Raw genomic sequence first — 22,258 nt, 5'->3', positions numbered from 1 at the left:
CCAGGTGTTGATATATACCGATGTGTTGATATCTACCCATGTGTTGATATCTACCCAGGTGTTGATATCTATCCAGGTGTTGATATATACCGATGTGTTGATATCTACCCAGGTGTTGATATCTACTCATGTATTGATATCTACTCATGTATTGATATCTACCCAGGTGTTGATATCTACCCATGTGTTGATATCTACCCAGGTGTTGATATATACTGATGTGTTGATATCTACCCAGGTGTTGATATCTACCCATGTGTTGATATCTACCCAGGTGTTGATATCTATCCAGGTGTTGATATCTACCCAGGTGTTGATATCTACCCAGGTGTTGATATCTACCCAGGTGTTGATATCTATCCAGGTGTTAATATCTACCCAGGTGTTAATATCTACCCAGGTGTTGATATCTACCCAGGTGTTGATATCTACCCAGGTGTTGATATCTATCCAGGTGTTGATATATACCGATGTGTTGATATCTACCCAGGTGTTGATATCTATCCAGGTGTTAATATCTACCCAGGTGTTAATATCTACCCAGGTGTTGATATCTACCCAGGTGTTGATATCTACCCAGGTGTTAATATCTACCCAGGTGTTAATATCTACCCAGGTGTTGATATCTACCCAGGTGTTGATATCTACCCAGGTGTTGATATCTATCCAGGTGTTGATATATACAGATGTGTTGATATCTACCCAGGTGTTGATATCTACTCATGTATTGATATCTACTCATGTATTGATATCTACTCATGTATTGATATCTACCCAGGTGTTGATATCTACCCATGTGTTGATATCTACTCATGTATTGATATCTACTCATGTATTGATATCTACCCAGGTGTTGATATCTACCCATGTGTTGATATCTACTCATGTATTGATATCTACCCAGGTGTTAATATCTACCCAAGTATTGATATATAGCGATGTGTTGATATCTACCCAGGTGTTATGTTAATATCTACCTAGTTTTTCATATCTACCCAGGTATTGATATCTCTACCCACGTGTTAATATCTACCCAGATGTTAGATATAGGTACCCAGGTGTTTATTTCTAACAAGATGTTAATACATATATCTACACAGATGTTAATTTCGATCCATGTATTGATTTCTAACCAGATGTTCATATCTACACTGGTACTGAATATCCTCCCAGGTGTTAAGTGCTTCCCAGATGTTAATTCTATTAGGGTGTTGATTCATATCAAGGTGCTAATTTTTTTTCCAGGTGTTGACTTTTACCAAGATTTTAATTTCTAGCCTGGTTTAATTCAACCCAGGTGTTGATTTCTGACCAGATGTTAAGATTTTATTTGATTGCTCAGGTGTAGATTCCTATGCGCATAATAATTAATTTCCACCCAGATAATAATTCCCACCCAGATGTTAATTTCTACCCAGGTGTTGATTTCAAACCAGGTGTTGATTTCTGCCAAGATGTTGATTCATTCATATTCTGTTGCCACGACTATATTCTTAATAAGTCAGGTAACATGTCACAGATGTTTTGCCATGGTTATTTTCACAACTACTGTGTCAAGAGTTGTGTTCTGTTTTTGTCTAAATGTGTGTAGTCATCATACTAGGTAGCAAAGGAAAGAGTGTGTAACAAACTATCGCTATCCAGTAACAATTATCATAACACGTTATTGACACCCAGTAACCAATGTTGTATCAAACTATATTACCAACCACGAGCCAGTGTTGCAACAAATTATGAGCAACCAATAATCAGCATTGTAACAAATTATTACCAACCAATGACAAGTTTTGTAACAATCAATCTCCAACCAATAACAATTGTTGTAACAAATTACTCCGAGTTAACCAATAACCTGTGAGGTAACTCTACTCATGTACTGTTTTGTTTGTAATCACTTTGGAGTGGAGAATTTCAGTTGATAAAAATTTGTGTTGGCAGTTTTGTCTAGAGATTTTTGGATAAATGATAAATAATGATAGAAATAGTTCTATTTTTTTTAGTTTCATAGATATTTCTCATCGACAGAATGTTATTTTTTTTCGTGACCCTTTTCCCTCAGCAATTTGGAATCAAAGGAAAAGAAAACAATGGCACAAATAAATCGACTTCCAACAAGTTACGAGCAACACTTTAGTTGAAATGTTTAAAAGCCTTAGAGATGATCTTATCTTCCAAGAAGCCTACACACTGATAGCTTACAGCTTACAGCTATGTGTCTGTTCATTTGAAAACAGACTAGTTGGTAGTTAGGGTGGGCAGTATACATTACTCGGTGATAAGAAAACCAGTGTTTTATTGAAACAAAAACGAAGTCTAGATCTATCCAATCGTGAGACTTTAGACCTCCAAGGAGGGGTTACACAATTAGCCGTTTTGATTCTAAGTCTGTTGATGCATGCCCTCAGGGTTCCTTTCAGACCTGGTGTACAGTGCAGCTAATGCAGCAGAAACTAAGACTATTTTGTCTGGTTTCTAATCAGCTGGCTTCTTAGCCTCACCAAATGCAGGTTTTCAGAATCGTTAATTGGGAGGACTTGTTTTTTTCAGCTTCTAAAAGAGGTGGGGGGAACTCGGAGAATTTGGTTTATAATTTAGCTACCATGAATGGACTGCCCCCCTCCCCAGGACAACAACATTATGGCATATTTGGCTGCCATCTTTGATAGTTTAAGATGTTGATTCACAGGAATGCTTTTGTTTTGATTTCAAGTTGTGAGAATTTTGGTAAGACTTGTACATTTTTAATATACTGAGTGTTTTGGTTAAGTAGTTTACAAAACTCAGGAAAGAGAAATCTGGTAAAATTCAGTGACATAGATTTTTTGATGTCAATGGTGGTTGAATGGTTAGATTAAGTGGTCAGATTGGAATCTGCAAGTGGCAGGTAAATCCTCACCAGTGTATTTCATAATGGCTAAAGTCCATGGGTAAGAATTGATGGTGGTGGTGGTGGTGGTGGTGGTGGTGGTGAAAGTGATGGTGACAGTCATAATGCTGGTGGTGGTGATGGTAGTAGTGGTGGTAGTGGTGATGGTGATAGTAGGGGTGCTGGTGGTAATGATGGTAGTACAAGTAGTGATGGTGGTGGTATTGGAGGTGTTAGGAGTGCTTGTGGTAGTGATGATAGTAGTAATGGTGGTGGTGGTGGTGGTGGTAATGATAGTAGTAGTGATGGTGGTGGTGGTGGTGGTGGTAATGATGGTAGTAGTGGCAGTGGTGATAGTAGTACTGATACAAATTACAATATCTATGGTGGTATTTTGGTTATCAAGTGATTATATATATAGTAGATATGGCAACAGTTGAAATATTGTACTGATAAGTGTTTCTCTGAAAGCAATTTCAACGATGGCTTGAAGAAGATCAATTTCAACAATCAGTTGAAGAATTATTGAAAATATGATGTGAAACATTGCCCCACAAAACAGCAATTCCATTAAAGATAGATTATTATAATCACTTCATTATTAATTTTAAACGATTCGTTATTTTATAGATAGTAAACATTTTTAGTGTGGATCAGGACCGCAATTTCACTACATAGGTATATTGGTCAAGAAAGCCCCAGAGGGTGTGTGATTAGCTCATGTCATTGGAGAATTTGAGTATATTACGAGTGTTCTAGGGTATGTTGAAAATGTAAGGGAAGATCATTTCAAAGGTACTGGGAGAAGACGTGTATAACCACACGTCCTGTGTGTGTCATCCCTGTGTGAAAAGAGGGGCCAAATACATTATACATATATAGAAGTGAATATATACATGTATATATAGAGTTGATCACATCCTTGGCTTCTCCACCATACTGTGCCTGTATATACATCTCTCTTCAGCATCACAATGTCTGCTATTTCTTGCTTGACTGGACGAAGGTAATGAATGTTTTTAAAATAAACTTTGTTGTTGTGCGACTATGTTTTTATTAATTACAGTCGGAAGGTCTCCTATAACCTTCCCCAAAGCTTGGATTGAAAGTCAATAACATATAGTGTTTGTGTTCAGATTTCTTGTTATTACAACCTTCACTCACAGACATCGCTTCCCTATTGGCTAGTACTAGGCTCTTCTTGATGCTGATTGGCTGACTCAGTCATGTGACCTACACATGACCTTGCTAAACCAATTGAATAACAGATTGATGTGCATGTCAGGTGGTCAACTCTGGGAATGTATTTTTTTAGCAAGTGAGCCTGACTGACAGACTGATATAAGATTAAATGTGAAGGGTTTTTATTTAGCAATTAATGTTTTCTTTTAAGTGCTATAATCTGATGCAAGCTCAAGTGCCAACATATGATTAATTGACAAATCTTGTAAGCAAATGAAAGAGTAAAAAGATTTATACAGCCTATTGACTTTTATGATCAGTTCCAAGATTGTTTTTTGGTGGCAAAATATGCTAAGAAAATAGGAAGCAACAATGCTTTAGATTTTTCTATGTGACGTACAGTAGTACAGAATAAAAGAGTTTACAACTTGAAACTAAAAGATGTTGTTGGCATGGTTTCCAATGTATGTTGTCAGCATGGTTTCCAAAGTACAAGAAAGGAAACTTGAGCATCTTAAAACCACACTGAAGTACAAGTTTTCTTAACACCCTGACTTGCTTTCACCTTGTTGATAGAACATGATAAGATCAAATCAAATGGGGGGTGGGGGTGGTGGGTTTGGCCCAATTTTTATTCCAATGTAAATTACAGATTTTGAGCATGATGATAATCAGAACTGCGATCGGTTTAAATCAAAAGTTCTTGTCGCGTCATATTATCATAAATTTGATAAATCACTGTTGTTAACTTTCATTAAACCTTAGACACTCCTTTTTCTCACCACTGTCTGGTTGTACCATATTGCTGAAACCACTTCCAGGATGTACCATAACCAGAGTGCGTATTTTTTTACACCAATTATGTTACTTGATAGACACTTGTATGTAACATTCCATAACCACAGTCTTTGCCATTCAGACTTGATTGGCTCTTTAACAAGTATGAGCTTTTCACAAACCCATGTTAAATGCCCCATTAATTGATTCTGATGGGCTTGGAAGTGTTGAAAGGGGGAGGGCTAGACAAGCGAGGTGTTCAGGCCCTCTCAAGTAGGTGTTAGCCAGGGTCTGTGTACATACTATATAGTGTGTTCTTCAGAGTACTTCCAGCAGTGGGGGCTGTGTTGGGAATCTAAACACACCAACAAGTCTGCTCCCATAGCAAAGTTTATACAAATATCAGTCTGTAGAATAACACTGCAGTGTATGGACGACAAGAACAATACGTGAGTGAGGTCTTACTATTGAGAGCCATTAAAATGACTGACTTAGCCTAGCCCTCCAGGTTAAAACAACACTAAGTTTGAACAGCCCTCCAGGCTGTGTGTCTTACCACTTCTACAAAGGCGGCTTTTTACTTTCAATTAATTCAACAGCTGGCTAAAAATGTGAGGCCCCTTAACTCCGGCAGAAATTGTTTTGAAGTTTTTCGCACAAGTTGAAGCAAAACAAGAATTGATTTGAGGTAATCTATCTAGTTTAGTACTTTATCTAGTTTGTAAGATAGGACATTGGGGAAAATATTAATCACTCAGGTATGAATGCTCAAACTTTTTCTCATACTCTCAAGAATTATTTTGAAGTTCTTCATACAAGTAGAACAAAAATTAGCAAAAATGTTGGTATTTTTCCAAAACCATTATTTTGTTTGTAATGTGGTTAGATATGGGGGGGGGTGTTTGTCTAAATGGTATGAAGACGTGATGTTTTTGTTTTTGTTCTTGTCGTCAGCCAACAAGAATTGTTCATGATTTGGCCCAGAGTCTGATGTGTTTTGTAGTTTTATTTCTTTCAGAGATAATTTTGACAAAATCAAAAAAAAAAGTTGTTTATCTTCAAATCTGAAGGAAAAAAAATGGTAATAGAGACGACAAATCATGGAGAAATCGAAGTTGTCAGCTTGCAGACACATGAATCACAGAAATATGAAACAGTGAATAATTGAACAAAAAACAATTGAAGGTTGTTTTTAAGAAAAATCTTCAAAGTTAATCCAAAAAATGAAACCTGACAACTCAGTGAAGTAAACCTCTGACAATGCTGATAAGAGTCAGCCAAAAAATTGGGTTTTGACTCTGTTAGTGTTAGTAGAAATTCTCATTTTATAACTGTGACTGTTCTGTGTCCTAAAAACAAAAAGGTATTGCTTCTAACAGATTCAGTGCATGAATGTAAAATATGTATTTGTACCCTGAAGCGTATATGGACTTCCTTTACTAGCTTTGTTCTGATTTCAAGATGTTTGCCAATGTTAGTGAAAATGGTACCCCGATTGTTGAGGCACCGATTGTTGAGTGCCTCAGTGAACCTAAAATAAATAAGTGAGTTGTTACCAGATAGCCCTATTAGTATAACTTACACCATACTGTACATGTACATGTTTAAGTAAGTGTCTCCTTTCCACCCTAACCTTGCTTAAGTTACAATTCTTGGCATCAATCAGTCCAGTGTTCCTGTGATTTTTCTTCTTCACTAAATTGGATTTTATATTTGCATACTACATATTAATAATTAGTGGATGACTCTTCATATCAGCATATGTTCAAAAAAACATAATTTTTTTTTTCAAAATTTTCCTTAGTTTTGAAAAATTTTGTCATGCAAATCATATTCATCACCTACTTTGTAGGTTGTGACATCATAAATATTTCCCGCCAAAAACTAGCTGTCATCATTTGCATATCCAGTGTTTCTGCTAAGGTTTAGAAACCATGGTAACAGAAAGGGTTGGAAGGAGTTAAAATATCATAGTTTCCCATGAAGTCTACCAAAAAATAAAATAAAATTTGGAACCTGGTAAAATGAGTAGTGGACAGAACCGCAGTAGATTTCATGTATTTATAAATTCAGAGATAAAATCTCAAAACTGCAAATAAGATAAATTACACAGATTTTTTCCTCACACTAATATTTCCAGATTTTTTTTTTTGGGGGGGGGGGGGAGATTCATAAAATTTTGACACTTTTTAAAATTTGAAACATTTGTGAATGATATTAACAAGCAAGACAACTCTGTTGTCGTATGGTACCGATATGTACCCACTTCCACCTTTCTCGACAGTGGCTCCAAAATTTCACAATTCTGTCAAAACAGAAATTGTAGGTGTAAAAAATAGAAAGTATTTCTTCCACAGACAAAATCATCAAACTGAACCTAGGAGATTAAGTAAACTTTAATCTGCAAAAACAAACTGACAAAAAAACCCCCAAATTTTTATCAGACAACAGATTTTCACCTCAGAAGATCACAACTGTATCATCCCACTTGTTTACCACAAAACAGCTGCAGTAATTAAAAAAAACTAATGACATTATTTAGGGAGGAGTTCTTTTTAGTAATTGAAATGGTCCTCTAAAAGGGGGCTTCACAGTCCACACAAAGGGAAGTATTTTGTAGCAATGGTGTCACTAACAGCACAGAAAGAACCCCCACAGCGGCAGTCAGACACATCCAGCACACAGCCTTGTTAGTGTGTTCATGTCAAAAAACTGGCTGTGAAAAAAACCAGTACAAACAGGGCAGGCCTTACAATACTTTACACGTATGCAAATACTTGCTTAGTGGTAACATATGGGAGAAGAAAACAACCTTCTATTCATATCTAATTTGTTTGTTTATGTACTTATTTTTGCTAGGGGATAACAATCCCCTCTTCTTGAAGTGAATTGTGTGCAGTGCTCTGCATATCAATGGCGTAGCTTGTTGGTTAGCTATGGTAAACACTGAATGTTGAAGCACCCTTCATTATAGCACTTTCACACCCTATGCATGGTAATATCAGCAACCAATTTGTACATACTAGAAATCATGAATGCCGACTTCTTCATTAAGTGGCGGTTACAAACACTTCACTCTTTCTTTCTCTTTTTTTGTGTTACTCGTTTTTCAAACGGACAAAGAAATAACCAGTCTCGATAAGAAGAGAAAAGAAAAAATTGGCATTGTCACGGACATTCCTAAAAAGAAAGTCACAGCCAACTGTAAGGAGAAGGTCTTGGCATTGTGTTGTTTGTGTAAACACCAGTAATTAGCATAGTTAGAAAAATGAGACAAAGGAACATTTAAGTGAAACAATGCCACTAGAGAAAAGCAAGCTTTTGGCAGTGTTCAGACAAATCTGTGTGTGTTGGTACCTAGTCCAACACACCAATGAGTGAACAAGTAGACATATTCTTTAAAAACATAATACATGTTCCAGGGCTCTCAGGTGAGATTTGAACTGTTACCCAGCAGCCTTTGCAAGTTTACAAAAATAAAAAGTCCTGGATATTTTCATGTTGTAAACAATACACCAGCGGAATTGTTATATCAAGTTGATACCTAATCACGGAGTGCTTTCTTTGAACAGAAAAAACAAACATATTAAAGTCAGTGAGTTGAAGAAAAATATTTTGAAGAAATTCTGAGATATTTATTCGTGGCCCATAATGAAGTACCGGAATGATGCGGTTGAAGGAGTGGAGCGTAAATGAAGCAAGGCATCTTAAGAAATACAAACGGTGCATTAATGTTAACGTGATAGGTGTGAGAAATGAATATGGTGGTAGCGTACACCTCCATTCATCTTCTTTGCATCGTAATACTCTCTGACTGCAAGTCTTTTAGCGGTAACTCTATCCAGCCACAGACTGCCACTAAGGCATTCTAAAAGACTTGAAGAATGTCTATGGTGCTTGCAAGCCACTCATGACAAGCTCTCAAGTAGATTGGTGCCTACCTCTTGACCTCTGACCCTCACCACACCTTAAAAGTTGTCAAGACTTGATAAAATCTCCCACCATAGGTATAGGGTTGATACATCAAAGACGCAAAGGAGAAATTCAAACAAATTTTGGTTTCAGTTGTCGACCTTTACAGGCCAAACCACTTGCCGCTGTAAAACTTTTTTTTTTTTGTCTTTTAGTTTTATCCAATTTTTTTCTAATTCAATTTTAGAAATTTTCAGAAATTTTTTGACAGATTTCAAACTGATAATCATGAAGGATATTTTTACATGTTGATTTTTTTTGTTTATCAAAATAGGTTAAGTGGGTTAATTTCTCTGTTGTGATTTTTTAATGACATAACTTTCCTGCAGAAATAAATAAATTCACTAACTAGCTTTCCCCAAATTCAAGTAAATGTATATGATAAATACACACGAAAAATAACATTTTTGAGAAAAAACCTAAAATTCCAACTTTAAGATTGTATTTCGGTAGAACTGTATTTTTATCTTGAAACCACTGTCAAAGACTCCTGCAAGTTTCTTTGTTAGAATAGTTTGCAAATTTGTAATTGGCTGATTGGTTGCCAGAGTTTGATCACCAACCATTCATGAAAAGCCTTAGAAATTGATTCATGCCTCAAATAGAAAATGTAACATATATTATTATTGGTCGATTCGTGTTTTTGGGGATGAATTTGTGCAAATTGTATATTAGGTTAGAAAGGATACAAAGTTGATGGAGGTTAGAGAACAGCAGTGTGTTTTCTTTGTAAGTGCACTGAAGTCAAGCCTTGTGTAGTGGACGGTGTGTCCTTGGAGATCTGTACGGTATATTTCTGTATTGACTGGGTGTCACGACTAGAACTATCAATCACCCTTCACTCGGTTTGATAGTGTGTTTTTTGTCAGTACTGTTCAATTTACACTGTGACTTCTACTATAGGCAGTTTGTACAACAGGATGTGGAGAGTGAATTATGGTGTTTAGTAGAAATACAACATTTGTTTGTCACTCATGCATGTCAAAGTGAAAGACACACTTGAGAGGTTTCAACTCATGAGGGCGCTCTGACATCAAATTGTGAAATTCCAACTCTGTGGTGCTGCTTGAGTGAATGTGACAAATGCTCAAATTAATCATGTAATGTGAATGATCCAGGAATTGACAAGGACAAAACTATGTGTGATTCTAATAATTTGACCCCACATTGTTTTGCCCTTTGAAATTTTCCATACAAATTGTGGAAAAATTTGTGATGACGAAATTTGTGATTGAAAATTTTCTACCATAACAAATATATCAGGATCATTATAGTAAGCGTTTGTCAGGGAGAAACGTTCCAAACCAATTCTATACTTTTTCTAGAAAGACAAAAAGTGTTATTGGGACCAACCACATTACATTAGCCTGTATACATGCTTTTCTGTGTTTCAATTACGCTAGCAAAATAATGCAAACTGTTATTATTTCATTATTTTAACTTCTGCCCCAAATATGATGCTTTACAGACATATGCAATATTTTTGAAAATCTTGCATTTGTTGCTGTAGACTACTTGCAAAATGGAAAGAAATGTCCCGATGAAGTAATCAGCATGGACAATGTGTAATTCAGGTGATAAATGTTCAATAAACTATATTTAAAATAATAGCTCGTGCAACAGCCGTGAAGCAGTCATGTAGCAGCTCAATGACTAGTACACATGTGTGTTTCCTATATACTACTATGCAATTTTTTTGGGGTGGTTTTACCCAAGGATGCATAGAAGCACAATGACTACACATGCGCATTCTATATGTTATGCGCATTCTCCACACGGAGGGTGCTATATACAATATCATCGGCTTATGGGCTTTGTCTAGTTATGATATTAAGACTGAATTTTAAAAAAAAGTCAATGCAATAAAAATAAAGTAACAAGTGACTGAGTAATGCTTGAAAATGGTCATATGGATGAGGATTGGGTATTTATTTTCGATTTTTTTTTTAATTTATAAAACAACATTGTGATGGCTTCCTACTTGAAAAATCAATATGAAACAATATTACGCCAGGTCCTTGTTTATAGCTCAATAAATGGCAAAAGATTAATAAATATTTGTAATATGTTTGTTATTGTACGTACAGTGGCAAACTTTTTACACATTTTTTTTAGCATTTTACAATGTATAGAGTTACAAACACAGACTTGGTCTATGTTGTTTCATAGTGATTTTTTCAAGTTGGAAGCCATGATAAAATTGTTTTATGAATTAAAAACTCAAAATGAATGAAAAATCCTCATCCATAATAAATGAAAAATCCTCATCCATATCATAGCCAACTTTATAATACTGGAACAACCAAGTATAAAAGTTGTCTGTCATAGGAACTCTTGAATATGAAACAATATCAATAAAAACAAAAGGTGTTATTTTTTCAGGTTAACAAATGAGGGCGCTGTACTGCTCAACCACCATCATCTTTGCCATGAATTATGTTCCTGTGTTCTTTTGCAAATATTCAACTATTAAACATTCCTTTTTCATATTCATGTAACAAGTCACTTCTGGAAAGTTCAATTGCATACTTTACAAGTTTAACATATTAAATGTGTGGGTTTTTTTTGTCTCATTTGTTTTTCAGACTGAAGAACGGACTAGACAAAAGCACAGAATCAGGTTTGAAGTAAGTAGGCATATATCTCTCAGAATTGTTTTAGACTTACAGTTTTAAGTTATGTCATGAAAGTAAAGTCAATTAAATCCACTAAAAATGGTATTCTGTTTTTACAAAGACCACAAGATATCTTGTAGTAAAGATTTCATAAAGCTTCAAAGTGTCCATGCTGTATGTAGTTTAGAATCATTTCCTGTTGTCCGCTTCCAATGTAACATGTACATTATTATACACCTTCCCATACTTAGTATGAAAGTTTGTTATCGTACGTAACATTTTACACATTTTTTTGAATTTTCGGCAATTTATCGAGTTACAAACAAGGACTTGGTATATGTTGTTTCACATTCATTTTTCAAGTAGGAAAACACAGTAAAGTTGTTTTATGAATAAAAAATCCAAAATAAATACCCCATTTTTCATCCCTATGGCCACATTAACATATTTTTTCATCTTTCCCCTTGCATGATTTCAGATACATATTTGGACCATCAGAGATACCACCAAAGGATGATAGTGTGGAGACAACAGTTGAGACCAGACAAACCAGGGAATCTAGATTCAGATTGCCTCCTCAATTACAACAGTTAATTGACAGGTAGGCTGGCAGGGTAACCTCTGACCTTTGATCTTTAACCTTTACCCTCGTTTTAATAGTGCCAAGATTCAGGCGACCTTTTGAACCTAACATTACTATTAAAGTATAAATGTTGAAGAATATTGTTGCAAAGTTTTGGGAAATTGACATGACTCTCAAGTTTGATATTGTAGCATGTTCTTGTGTTCAAACTGAAGCTTATGTGTGGTTTCTTGATATATAAGAAGTAATGAGTTTACCTCAGCTATTAATTAAGGGGACTGAAACAATGTACGGTAATATTTGAACTAGTACAAGTCTAATATTCGTTTAATCAATTTTTTTCTTTGCAGACTTAAGAATGCTGCTAAACACAAACTATGTAATCACAGCCATAGCTGTTATCATTACGTCTTAAGGGTATGTTTGTTTGTTTGTTTGTTACTCCTAGGTTATTGTATATTCCTGGTTGGAAAAGCAAAAAGAAAACTTGAGAAGATGATTTACTTTGTATAAAGTTATTCACAAGTATTCAATGTGTCAATGTTACAAGCAAAAATGACACAACACAACAGAACACAACACAACACAACACAACACAACACAACACAACACCATGCCACACCACTCCACCCATCTCACCCACCCCAACACAACACTCAACACAATACCATACGGCAACACACCACCCATCCCACCCCACCCCACCCTGACACAACACAACACAACACAACACAACACAACACAACACAACACAACACAACACAACACAACAGTACACAACACCACCAACACCACCCCACCCAACACAACATGCCATGCCATGCCACAACACAACACACCTCAATGCACATACAATGCAAAGTTGTTTAGTTTTTTCAAAGAGACAATTTCCTAAATATGTTGAAAAAAATGTGCAACAAAGTTTTCATGACCATGTTACAACCTAAAATGAGACTCTACTCTACAATTTTTGCAATGATTTTTTCTTTCTTTCCAAATATCTACAGGGATTTGTTAGAAACTTTGTGATGGGTTATGGAATTCAAGGAGCATTTAAATTTGTTGGTGCTTTAACAGTCATGTTTAAGAAACCACATATGCTCTACGGTGCTATTATTGACAGAGAGAACTTTCAACTAGGAACATTTTTAGGTCTCTTCAATGCCTTATTTAGGGTAAGTGGTCAAATATTTTAATTTAGGAATTGTTTTTATTCATTTGTTACGTTTATTAGGTGATGAAGAGTCAAATTATATGAAAAACTGGTTGTGACACTCGCATACTCTCCCCCTGCCCTGAACCCCCTCTCATGCTAACTGGTAATAACACTGTCACACATACTCCCCTGCCTCCGACCCTCTCATGCTAACTGGTTGTGACACTGTCACACACTCTCCCCTTGCCCCCCACCCTCTCATGCTATCCTACCTATAACATTCACTCTCAAGGTCGAAGAGGCCAGTAATTTTAATACTCTGTCAGCAACTAACATCAGTTCAAATGTTACAGAAAATAAGAATTTGAGTGAATGCTATAGGTAAGATAGCATGAGAGGGTTGATCAATAAAGTAAAAGTGTCGTTCTCACTTTTACTCTACTGAACAACTTGGGTTTTCCCCAGGCACTCTACTGAACAAGTAGGGTTTTCCCCAGGCACTCTACTGAACAACTTGGGTTTTCCCCAGGCATTCTTGGCCTCATGCTTTAAGTTTAACTGTGAACCCATGATGGTCAGTCCTCTCTGGATTTCATAAGTGACAAACACTGATATACTTAAAGAACTACCCTGTAAGAATTAAAAGATCATTATTATAATATCCAGTATACTTCAGTGGTACTAAAATAAAGGTTTGCAAGAAAGACAGAACGTGGGATTATTTCCACCATTCAACCCCCACCCCCACCCCCATCCCACCCTCCAAACAATATTTCAAATGTGTAAAAGAGACACCAGGCTTTCAGAGCAACAGTGAAGTATATTTTGTGTCAACCCATTTCTTTATGTGTGATGATGGCCCTATAACTTAAAGCAAGCCAAAATTATTTATCCCAAATCATTGAGTTCTTAAAATGTTTCATGTTGTTTTACAGGCAATATGTTGTTTACTACGTTGGTACAGGAATAAAGACAGTGCTGTACATGGTCTTATAGCAGGTAACGTTTTAAAACATTTCAAGTAATCCTCGTCATTAAAAGGTAAAGGATACATTGTGAGTTTACAAAGTTTGATCAAGACTTGGATGTAAAGAGACATAATATGAGTTGGTTTCATTCACTTTCACTTATCAGTATGGCGTTGACATTGGTCTAAAATTAGGAAAAAGTAACATAGACAACTTTCCTTAAACTCACTGTCGACTGTTTCTATTTTTATTGTAATTATATAAGTCATGATGGGAGAATGGTTAGAGTGGCCGGCTTGGAATCTGTAGGTTGCAGGTTCGAGCCCTATCGCTGCTGTTTGTTTCTGAATGGTTAAAGTCCTTGGGCAAGATTTGAACCATGATTGTGCCTCAGTCAACTCAGCTGTAAAATTGGGAACCTGGTAGGATAGAGGTTGCAATATGAATGCTTTAATCCTATGCGCTTATATAGAGGCTGCAATGAATTGTATGCTCCCCAGGGAGTTGAGGAAGGATAAAGGGTCGTTGTGCCACTATAGATGCGTGCCAGGGGTAATAAGTATGAGTGCCTTGAACTCTCAGAAGGAAAGGCACATTATAATTCACATTATTATTATTATAACAATACCAGCAGGTGACAATATATATTTGACAAAATTCCCTACCAAGGCCCCTTACTATACATCACTTCTGCGTAAGTTCCGATCAATGCCAACCCTATATTGGTAACTTAAAGTGAATGAAACCAACACATTTGATATTTAGTAATGAAAATTTCTACTCGCAGAGTCAAAAGATTATTAAATTGTAGTGCACCGCTGATGATGTTGAAGAGATGTCGGTGAAAATTTGGGAGTTAATTTCAAGAAAAAAATTCATTACAAAGTAATGCACCCAGAGTCCATGAACATTCATTCTCACTTTTTAAATTGTTTAATATCCAAGTATTTATCAAAATATAGTGAATTTACAAGGTATCCTTGATTTTTAACATCTAGAATGTATCATCTTTCAACTTCAACTTCAAGTGATGCATGCTAGTCATGTGATATCTGATGGCTATCATGTGACATACCATGTGACATATGCTGGTTATCATGTGATTGTGTGGTTTGAAAAATAACTGTTGAATGGTTGACTTTATAAGCTTTGTTCTTTATTACTTTCCAGGGTTTATATCAGCATGGTCTATGGTCTATTATAAAAGTTCCTCCATAGCATTATATGTAGCATCCAAATTAGCTGAGGTAAGTCATGGTATTGAACAAAATGACATATTTCAGTTATCAAAGTTCTGGCCATTTTGCAGGTAAACATCACAAGAGGGTGCCCCAGATTTGTCAAAGTGAGGGCTAAAAAGTTACCATGGCCATTGGTGGTGTTACAGTACATGAAGCAGTGAATAAAATGTGTGTGGAAGAACCCCCACCCCACCCACCCACACACCCACACACACACATACACACACACACACACACACACACACACACACACACACACACACACACACACACAATGCATCCTGTGTATTCTTAAATTAGCATAACTGGTTAGGCATGTTTTGATTACTGGTAGTCACTGATAAAATAGTTTTGTGGTAATAACATAGAGAATGTTTAGTAACTTTGTGTCTGCTGTCTGTATGCTACAATACTGTACTAATCTGGCCCTCACTTCCTATCAACACATGGTTGGTGAAGAGCACTCCTAGTGGCCAATCCTAGAAATGTTCATTCCTCTTTATGACCAAAATAAGCCTTATTCACAACATGGCTGTATTTGAAAGAAAACATTCTTTTTGTGAATGGTCAATCCACAGATGACTGACAAATTGAGTGTCATGGAATTTAAACTCACTCCTGAAAAGTGTTGGAAAATATTATGAAAGTACATACAGCCCCGCAGAAACACTACAAGCGCTCGTAGAAAGACACTGAAATCAAACTTGCCCACACACATAACAATGGTGTTCTGTTATAATATTCCAATATGCACTTTAAAATAATCAATAAATTTACCTCGATTTCCTTTTAAAGCCAAACAAACAAAATTGTTTGGTTCCGTTATCCCGACCTAACCTAGTTTTTTTATTGCTACCCTAAACTTTTCTTTAGGTAATTCGAAAAAATTTAAAAACATTTTTAAAAATTTGCAAAGTCACACGAGAAATAGTGAGATTTGTCAACGTCATCGCCTCATGTAATCAAAACAACATGGTGGAATATAGTGTACCACGTTATGTTTTCTGCGTATCATACAGAAAGTGCGATCACGTCGATTTTAAAAAGAAGAAGAATCTACCTACCCACCCTATTTTGAAATTGGGAGTTATGGGAACCCCACAATTATTTTTTTGTTTGGCTTATTTTGAAATTATTTTTCAGTTATTATGGTTCAAAGGTGTTGATGCTGGTAAACTTCCCTATTGGAAACATGGAGACTCTGTTCTCTATGCAGTAACTACTGCTATAGTATTACATGCTGTAAGTACATCTCAGTCTGTTCAATGGTCACAAGAATGGATATTGTCAAGTTTTGTATATTAAAGGGGGATGGCAGAATAGAAAAATAAAATGAATGGGTGATTTTATCATTTTACTACTGACTTTCTGTAATGAGAAATAAAAGTCTCTGAGTGTCATGGAATTTTTATACCACTCCTGAAAAAACCATGAGAAATACAAATGTATTGTGAAATGCCAATGTACGAAAATAAAAAGATTTTCACATGAGTGAAATTTATAGTAATTGTATAATTTTACTGCTGACTTTCTGTAATGAGTAATTACAAAAAATGTGTACATTCAAATACAAAAATCTTTATAAAGCCCTGTCTGTCTGATTATGTCTGACTGACTGAATGGCTGGCTAGCTGGCTGTCTGAGTGACTGGCTGTCTGTCTGCCTGCCTGCCTGCCTGACTGGCTGGCTGGCTGGCTGACTGGCTGTCTGTGTGACTAACTGACTGACTGGATGGCTAGCTGACTGGCTGTCTGTCTGCCTGCCTGCCTGCCTGACTGGCTGGTTGGCTGGCTGGCTGGCTGTCTGTGTGACTGACTGACTGACTGGCTGGCTGGCTGTCTGTCTGAGTGATTGACTGATTGACTGATTGTCTGACTGACTGACTGGCTGGCTGGCTGGTTCACTGACTGACTGACTGACTGACTGGCTGGCTGGCTGGCTGTCTTAGTGACTGACTGATTGTCTGACTGACTGACTGGCTGGCTGGCTGTCTGGCTGTCTGTTTGTCTGACTGACTGATTGTTTGTCTGTCTGTTTGTCTGTCTATGTCTGTTAGTATGTCTGTATACCCTTGATCCTCTCCCTGTCCTTTTCCCCTTCTCGGCTACCAAACTTAATAATTGTTATTTACTGTGTTCTCATTATAGGCAGTTTTTGAGCCACACAATTTACGGCTTACATATTGGGTATTTCTTCAGAAACTTACAGGATACAGGTAATTCATTGGTATTATTAATCAACTACTTCAAAAGTTCAAAGGTCAAATGTCAGAAGTTATAACTCAAACAAGTCAGAGGTATTGATTCAATGAATTCAGGGTTCATTAATTGATAACTCAGAGACCAAGAGCTCAGAGGTCATGGTCCAATTAGGTCAAAGGTCATGGTGCAATGAGTTCAGAGTCACAAAGATATTCAAGTCATGATCTGATAAGGTGAAAGGGTTATGACAATGAGTTCAAAGATCATAATGCAACAAGGCAAAAGGCAGTGATGCAGTGAGTTCTAGGGTCATCATTCAATCAGAGAATTCAGATGTCACCAATTAATAAATTCAGAGGTCCTGAATTACTAGTTGACAGGCCATACTTGAGTGAGATGTAGGCCATGATTCCATGAGTTCAAAGGTTACAATTCAATCAGATTTAATGATATAATGATTGGATTTGCTATAAATGAAAGAAACTCACCATAACATAATATAAATTTGTTATAAATGAGGAAAGAAAAGTGACACTTGTAGAATTGAACCCACGTCCCCTAAACGCTAGTCAGAGTGCTCTAAACAGCTGAGCCAGAGTGCTCTAACCAGCTGAGCTAACGTGGTAACTGGTAGATACCGTGAATTATCGAATCTACGACCTCATATTGAATAAATGATGACCACAGAACTCACTGCATCACAGCCTTTGGCCTTGTTGCATTATGAGCTTTGAAATCATGGAGTTATAACCTTTGACCTGATCAGATATAATGAATTTAACAGTCATGAGCAAATAATTCACAAACAGCTATAATCCAGTGACATGTCAAAGGTCATTATTCAAATGAGATGAGGTCATGAATAGCAGAGGTTATGAGTAATGTATTCTTTTCTTCTTTTTTATAGGTTTGGTGAGATGAATAGAAGACTGATAGATCCATTTGTACATAATTCATCCAAAATGTTTCCTCATTATTGGCCCAAGTATGACCCCAAGTATTTGACCACTATATCAGGAGAACCACCCTTGTCAACAGTTCTCAAATAAATCCTTGTCACGGATACTACACATTTCATTGAAAATGTTGTTCAAAATACAGGAAATTTTTACAAATTTAATATATAATGTTTTTTAAAATTTATTTTGATGAGCAGAAGAATCATTACTCATGTAAATAATTGTATGATGTGACTTAATTTCTGAATTTTTGTGATTGTGAAATTACCAATGAGAGACAAGAAGTTATCAGGTGCAGCTGGGGATAGGTTCCAGGGAGTTTTTTTCCAAAATGAAAGCATCCAATTTAAATTCAACAGATTAGTTAAAGTTGTCATATGGATGACAAATGGGTATTTTAGTATTTTGGATTTTACTATGTTTTCCTACTTGAAAAATGAAATAGTTAGTGAAATACTCCAGTTACCTTTTGGTATGCAGCAGAAATTACTCTTTCACTCTTTGAAAAGAGATTCAAGAATTGTATACATTTAGATATATGACCTTATCCATACTTTGTATACGTGGGGAGAGAGAGAGAAATGTCTTCACAATATCATTTCTGAAATATTTTTATTTGAATAACTACATCAGTACTAATTATCATACTATGTGTCCCAAAAGGAAAAAACTTCCAACTTTTATTACCATGTTCAAGAAAACTAGACTCATTGTCAATTTAAAAAGAGGGAAAACCAGGGGTCACCGGACAAATTTTTGAAATAGAGAGGTAGAGAAGGTATCAAGATTATTGTTATCTGAGAAAGTATTTTACCCTCTAGGTATATCATGAAAATAACCTCAGACACTAATGAATCTAGTAATAACTTATCAGTCGATTTCTTGGTGGACACCATTACTTCTGCTTCATGTGAAACACATACATTAGGATAGACACACGTGAGAGTAATTCAACCTTCTTGTCATATTTGAGCTTCTGGCATGAGGTAAAGTGTTTTACAGATACCGAGAATAAGTCAACCTTGCTGAACCTCTAGTGTGAGATAAAATGTTTTACAGATAACAAGAATAAGTCGACCTTGTTGAACCTCTAGTGTGAGGTAAATTGGTATTACAGATACAAGTATAAGTCAACCTTGTTATATTTGAACCTCTAGTGTGAGGTAAAATGGTATTACAGGTACCGAGTATAATACGACCTTGTTATATTTGAACCTCTAGTATGAGGTAAAATGTTTTACAGCTACCGAGAATAAGTCAACCGTGTTATATTTGAACCTCTAGTTTGAGGTAAATTGATATTACAGGTACCAAGAATAAATCGACCTTGTTATATTTGAACCTCTAGTATGAGGTAAATTAGTATCACAGGTACCAAGAATAAGTTGACCTTCTTGTTCTATTTTGACCCTCTAGCATGAGGCACAATAATTTTACACAGGTTTATGGGAATTAAACCATTTTAGAATCCAATATAGCCACCGAAAGTGTATAAAGTCTAAGAGGAAATTAAAGTTTGTCAATTTTCTTGACAGTAAGATGGTCATCTTCCAGATTTCTTCTATTATTTGAAAAGGAAAGGGAATAAACTTTCCTGTGGCAAAGTTTGGAGAGATTTTAAAACTATGATTTTTCTGGGGAAATATGGTTCCTTAGGTGCATTCTATCGAAAGATATTTACATCAATTTTGATATGATGACTACCACAGTACTGGCACAGTAAAATGATTGACCTGAAAACATGCAGGTACTAGCAATGAAGGATTGCATTTCGTGAATTTTGAACTTTAATGCATTGTGCACACAGATTGTTTTTTGTATGATATTGAAATCAGTGCAGTGTTTCTTTGTTTTGTTCATAGTCCGAAAAATGCAGTATGGATGGAAAGAAGGCTTTCAAAATACTGTCATTCAAGTTTGACAACATTTATTAAATGTAATGTTTTTCACAGACCAGCATATATATATATATTGTGTTGTTCAACCTGAATTGACCCTCTAACAGCATGACAAATCGTATCTTACAGACTGCAGACCAAACTGTATATATTATTATAATACGTAGATTTACAACCATTTCCTGAAAGTGTGATTTGCTATTTTTTCTTCAGAATGAAGTGGATTATGTATTCAGAATCATATTTACACTACTGTCTTCCATTAGATTGATTCCATACTTTACGAAATAGGATAATATGTAAGGATACGTTCTGTCATGCTGCCCTCAACTGCCATCAGTTGTGTCGATGACAGCATGACACATTGTGGCCGATAGGGTGAAATGAGTTTCTTGTATTAGATTTTAGAAATATGACAAAGCAGAAACAATTAATGAAAACTTAAATTTATTATAATTTGCCGTCATTTATATTTTTTTCAGATGTCCATTTTTTTGTAATAAATTTTGTGTGATTTTCAATTTCAAAGATACTGATTGTGCATACAGTTTGTGTAAGCCTGTGATTGGTTAAACATCTGTTCACCAGGTGTATACCTTGTAACAGAAATTGATGTGGAAGCCTCTGATTGGCCAGTTATTTTTTCACCAGATGATGTATCAAAAATTCATGTCTGATTGGTCAACAATTGCTTTCCCAGATGGTGTGCCAATGTACTAGTAATTGATGGGTAATAGTGGTTATGAGTTTGGTCACCAGATGTTATGTTAATATATTCATCAGTAGCTGATGTGAAAGCATTTCATTGGTTAATAGTTGGTCCACCGATATCTGTATGCATAACCAATTAATTTAGAAGATTTTGATTGGCCAACAGTCACTGCACCAGATGGTATGTTAATTTATGATCAGTAATTGATGTACAAGCCTGTGATTTGTGAAAAAAAAAATTGTTTAAACAGATGGCATATATATATGTATCAGTCACTAAGTGCAAGTTTCTGATTGGTCAACAATTATCTCGTAAAGAAGTATGTTAATTTTGTCAATAATTAAAAGGGCATACCAGCAATCTGAGATTTTTCCATGTCCTGTACACAGGGTTGCCTAACAATGCAAAAGTGAACTTTCGTGATGATATTTATGGAAAAATATATGGAGATTATTAATAAACATTTGAATAAATGGTATATTCTTACATTTCTCATTTTCTTGTCTACAAATACCTGTATTGTGGTAGCAATGCATGTAAAAGGTAGGTAGTTGTTATGTTTAGCAATGGTTAGATAACACAAGGGAATATGTGAAGGTATTTCAAATGAATTCTAACCAAAAACTAAGAAGATTCTAAAAAAAAAATGCATCCATTGTAGGACCACTTCAGCTTTCTTCTGTGTATGTGTGTATGAATGTATGTATGGCATGTATGTGTGTGTATGTATGTATGTATGTATGTATGTATGTATGTATGAAGAAATGCAGTTGACTTCAAAATAACAGCTCAAAAAATGTTTAATAGCAGGACATTTGTTTAACCAGGCAATAAAATGTAGCAATATTACTACATAGTACACTTCTTGTACAGGCACATTCATTTGCTTAACTGTACATATTCTATATAGATCGAATAACAGCTGCAAATAAGAAAGCAAAGAGAACAAATACATCATCTCATGTCAGATTTTAAAAAATCACATTGTAATTTTTTTATTGAATTCATTTCAGATCATATAGAAATGTAACATACAAAACCCATGTCAGGTCGTTAAGGTCAATTGCAGAAGGCTTTATAAATCAAAGATAAAAAATACCTGGTAAAAAATGAATATCCGTATAACTA

The 22,258-nt window shown here is 35.7% G+C and overlaps 1 protein-coding gene across 1 annotated transcript in view; it reads left to right on the top strand.

The window, feature by feature from the left end:
- The window catches only part of LOC144433200 (transmembrane protein 135-like), a 117,877-nt gene extending 96,302 nt beyond the window's left edge, over positions 1–21,575 (top strand). Inside the window, exons 7-15 of the mRNA XM_078121509.1 lie at positions 11,383–11,424; positions 11,891–12,013; positions 12,346–12,412; positions 13,003–13,170; positions 14,087–14,150; positions 15,290–15,366; positions 16,504–16,602; positions 17,508–17,575; positions 18,469–21,575. Of these exons, the coding sequence (XP_077977635.1) occupies positions 11,383–11,424; positions 11,891–12,013; positions 12,346–12,412; positions 13,003–13,170; positions 14,087–14,150; positions 15,290–15,366; positions 16,504–16,602; positions 17,508–17,575; positions 18,469–18,610 (850 nt within the window). The 3' untranslated portion in view covers positions 18,611–21,575. The remainder of the gene's footprint in view (positions 1–11,382; positions 11,425–11,890; positions 12,014–12,345; positions 12,413–13,002; positions 13,171–14,086; positions 14,151–15,289; positions 15,367–16,503; positions 16,603–17,507; positions 17,576–18,468) is intronic.
- Positions 21,576–22,258: the final 683 nt, after the last annotated feature.

The sequence above is a fragment of the Glandiceps talaboti genome, chromosome 3 (assembly GCF_964340395.1).
Source record: "Glandiceps talaboti chromosome 3, keGlaTala1.1, whole genome shotgun sequence".
Lineage (NCBI taxonomy): Eukaryota > Metazoa > Hemichordata > Enteropneusta > Spengelidae > Glandiceps > Glandiceps talaboti.
Note: the sequence above shows the minus strand (reverse complement) of the source record. Positions and strands in the feature narration are given on the sequence as shown.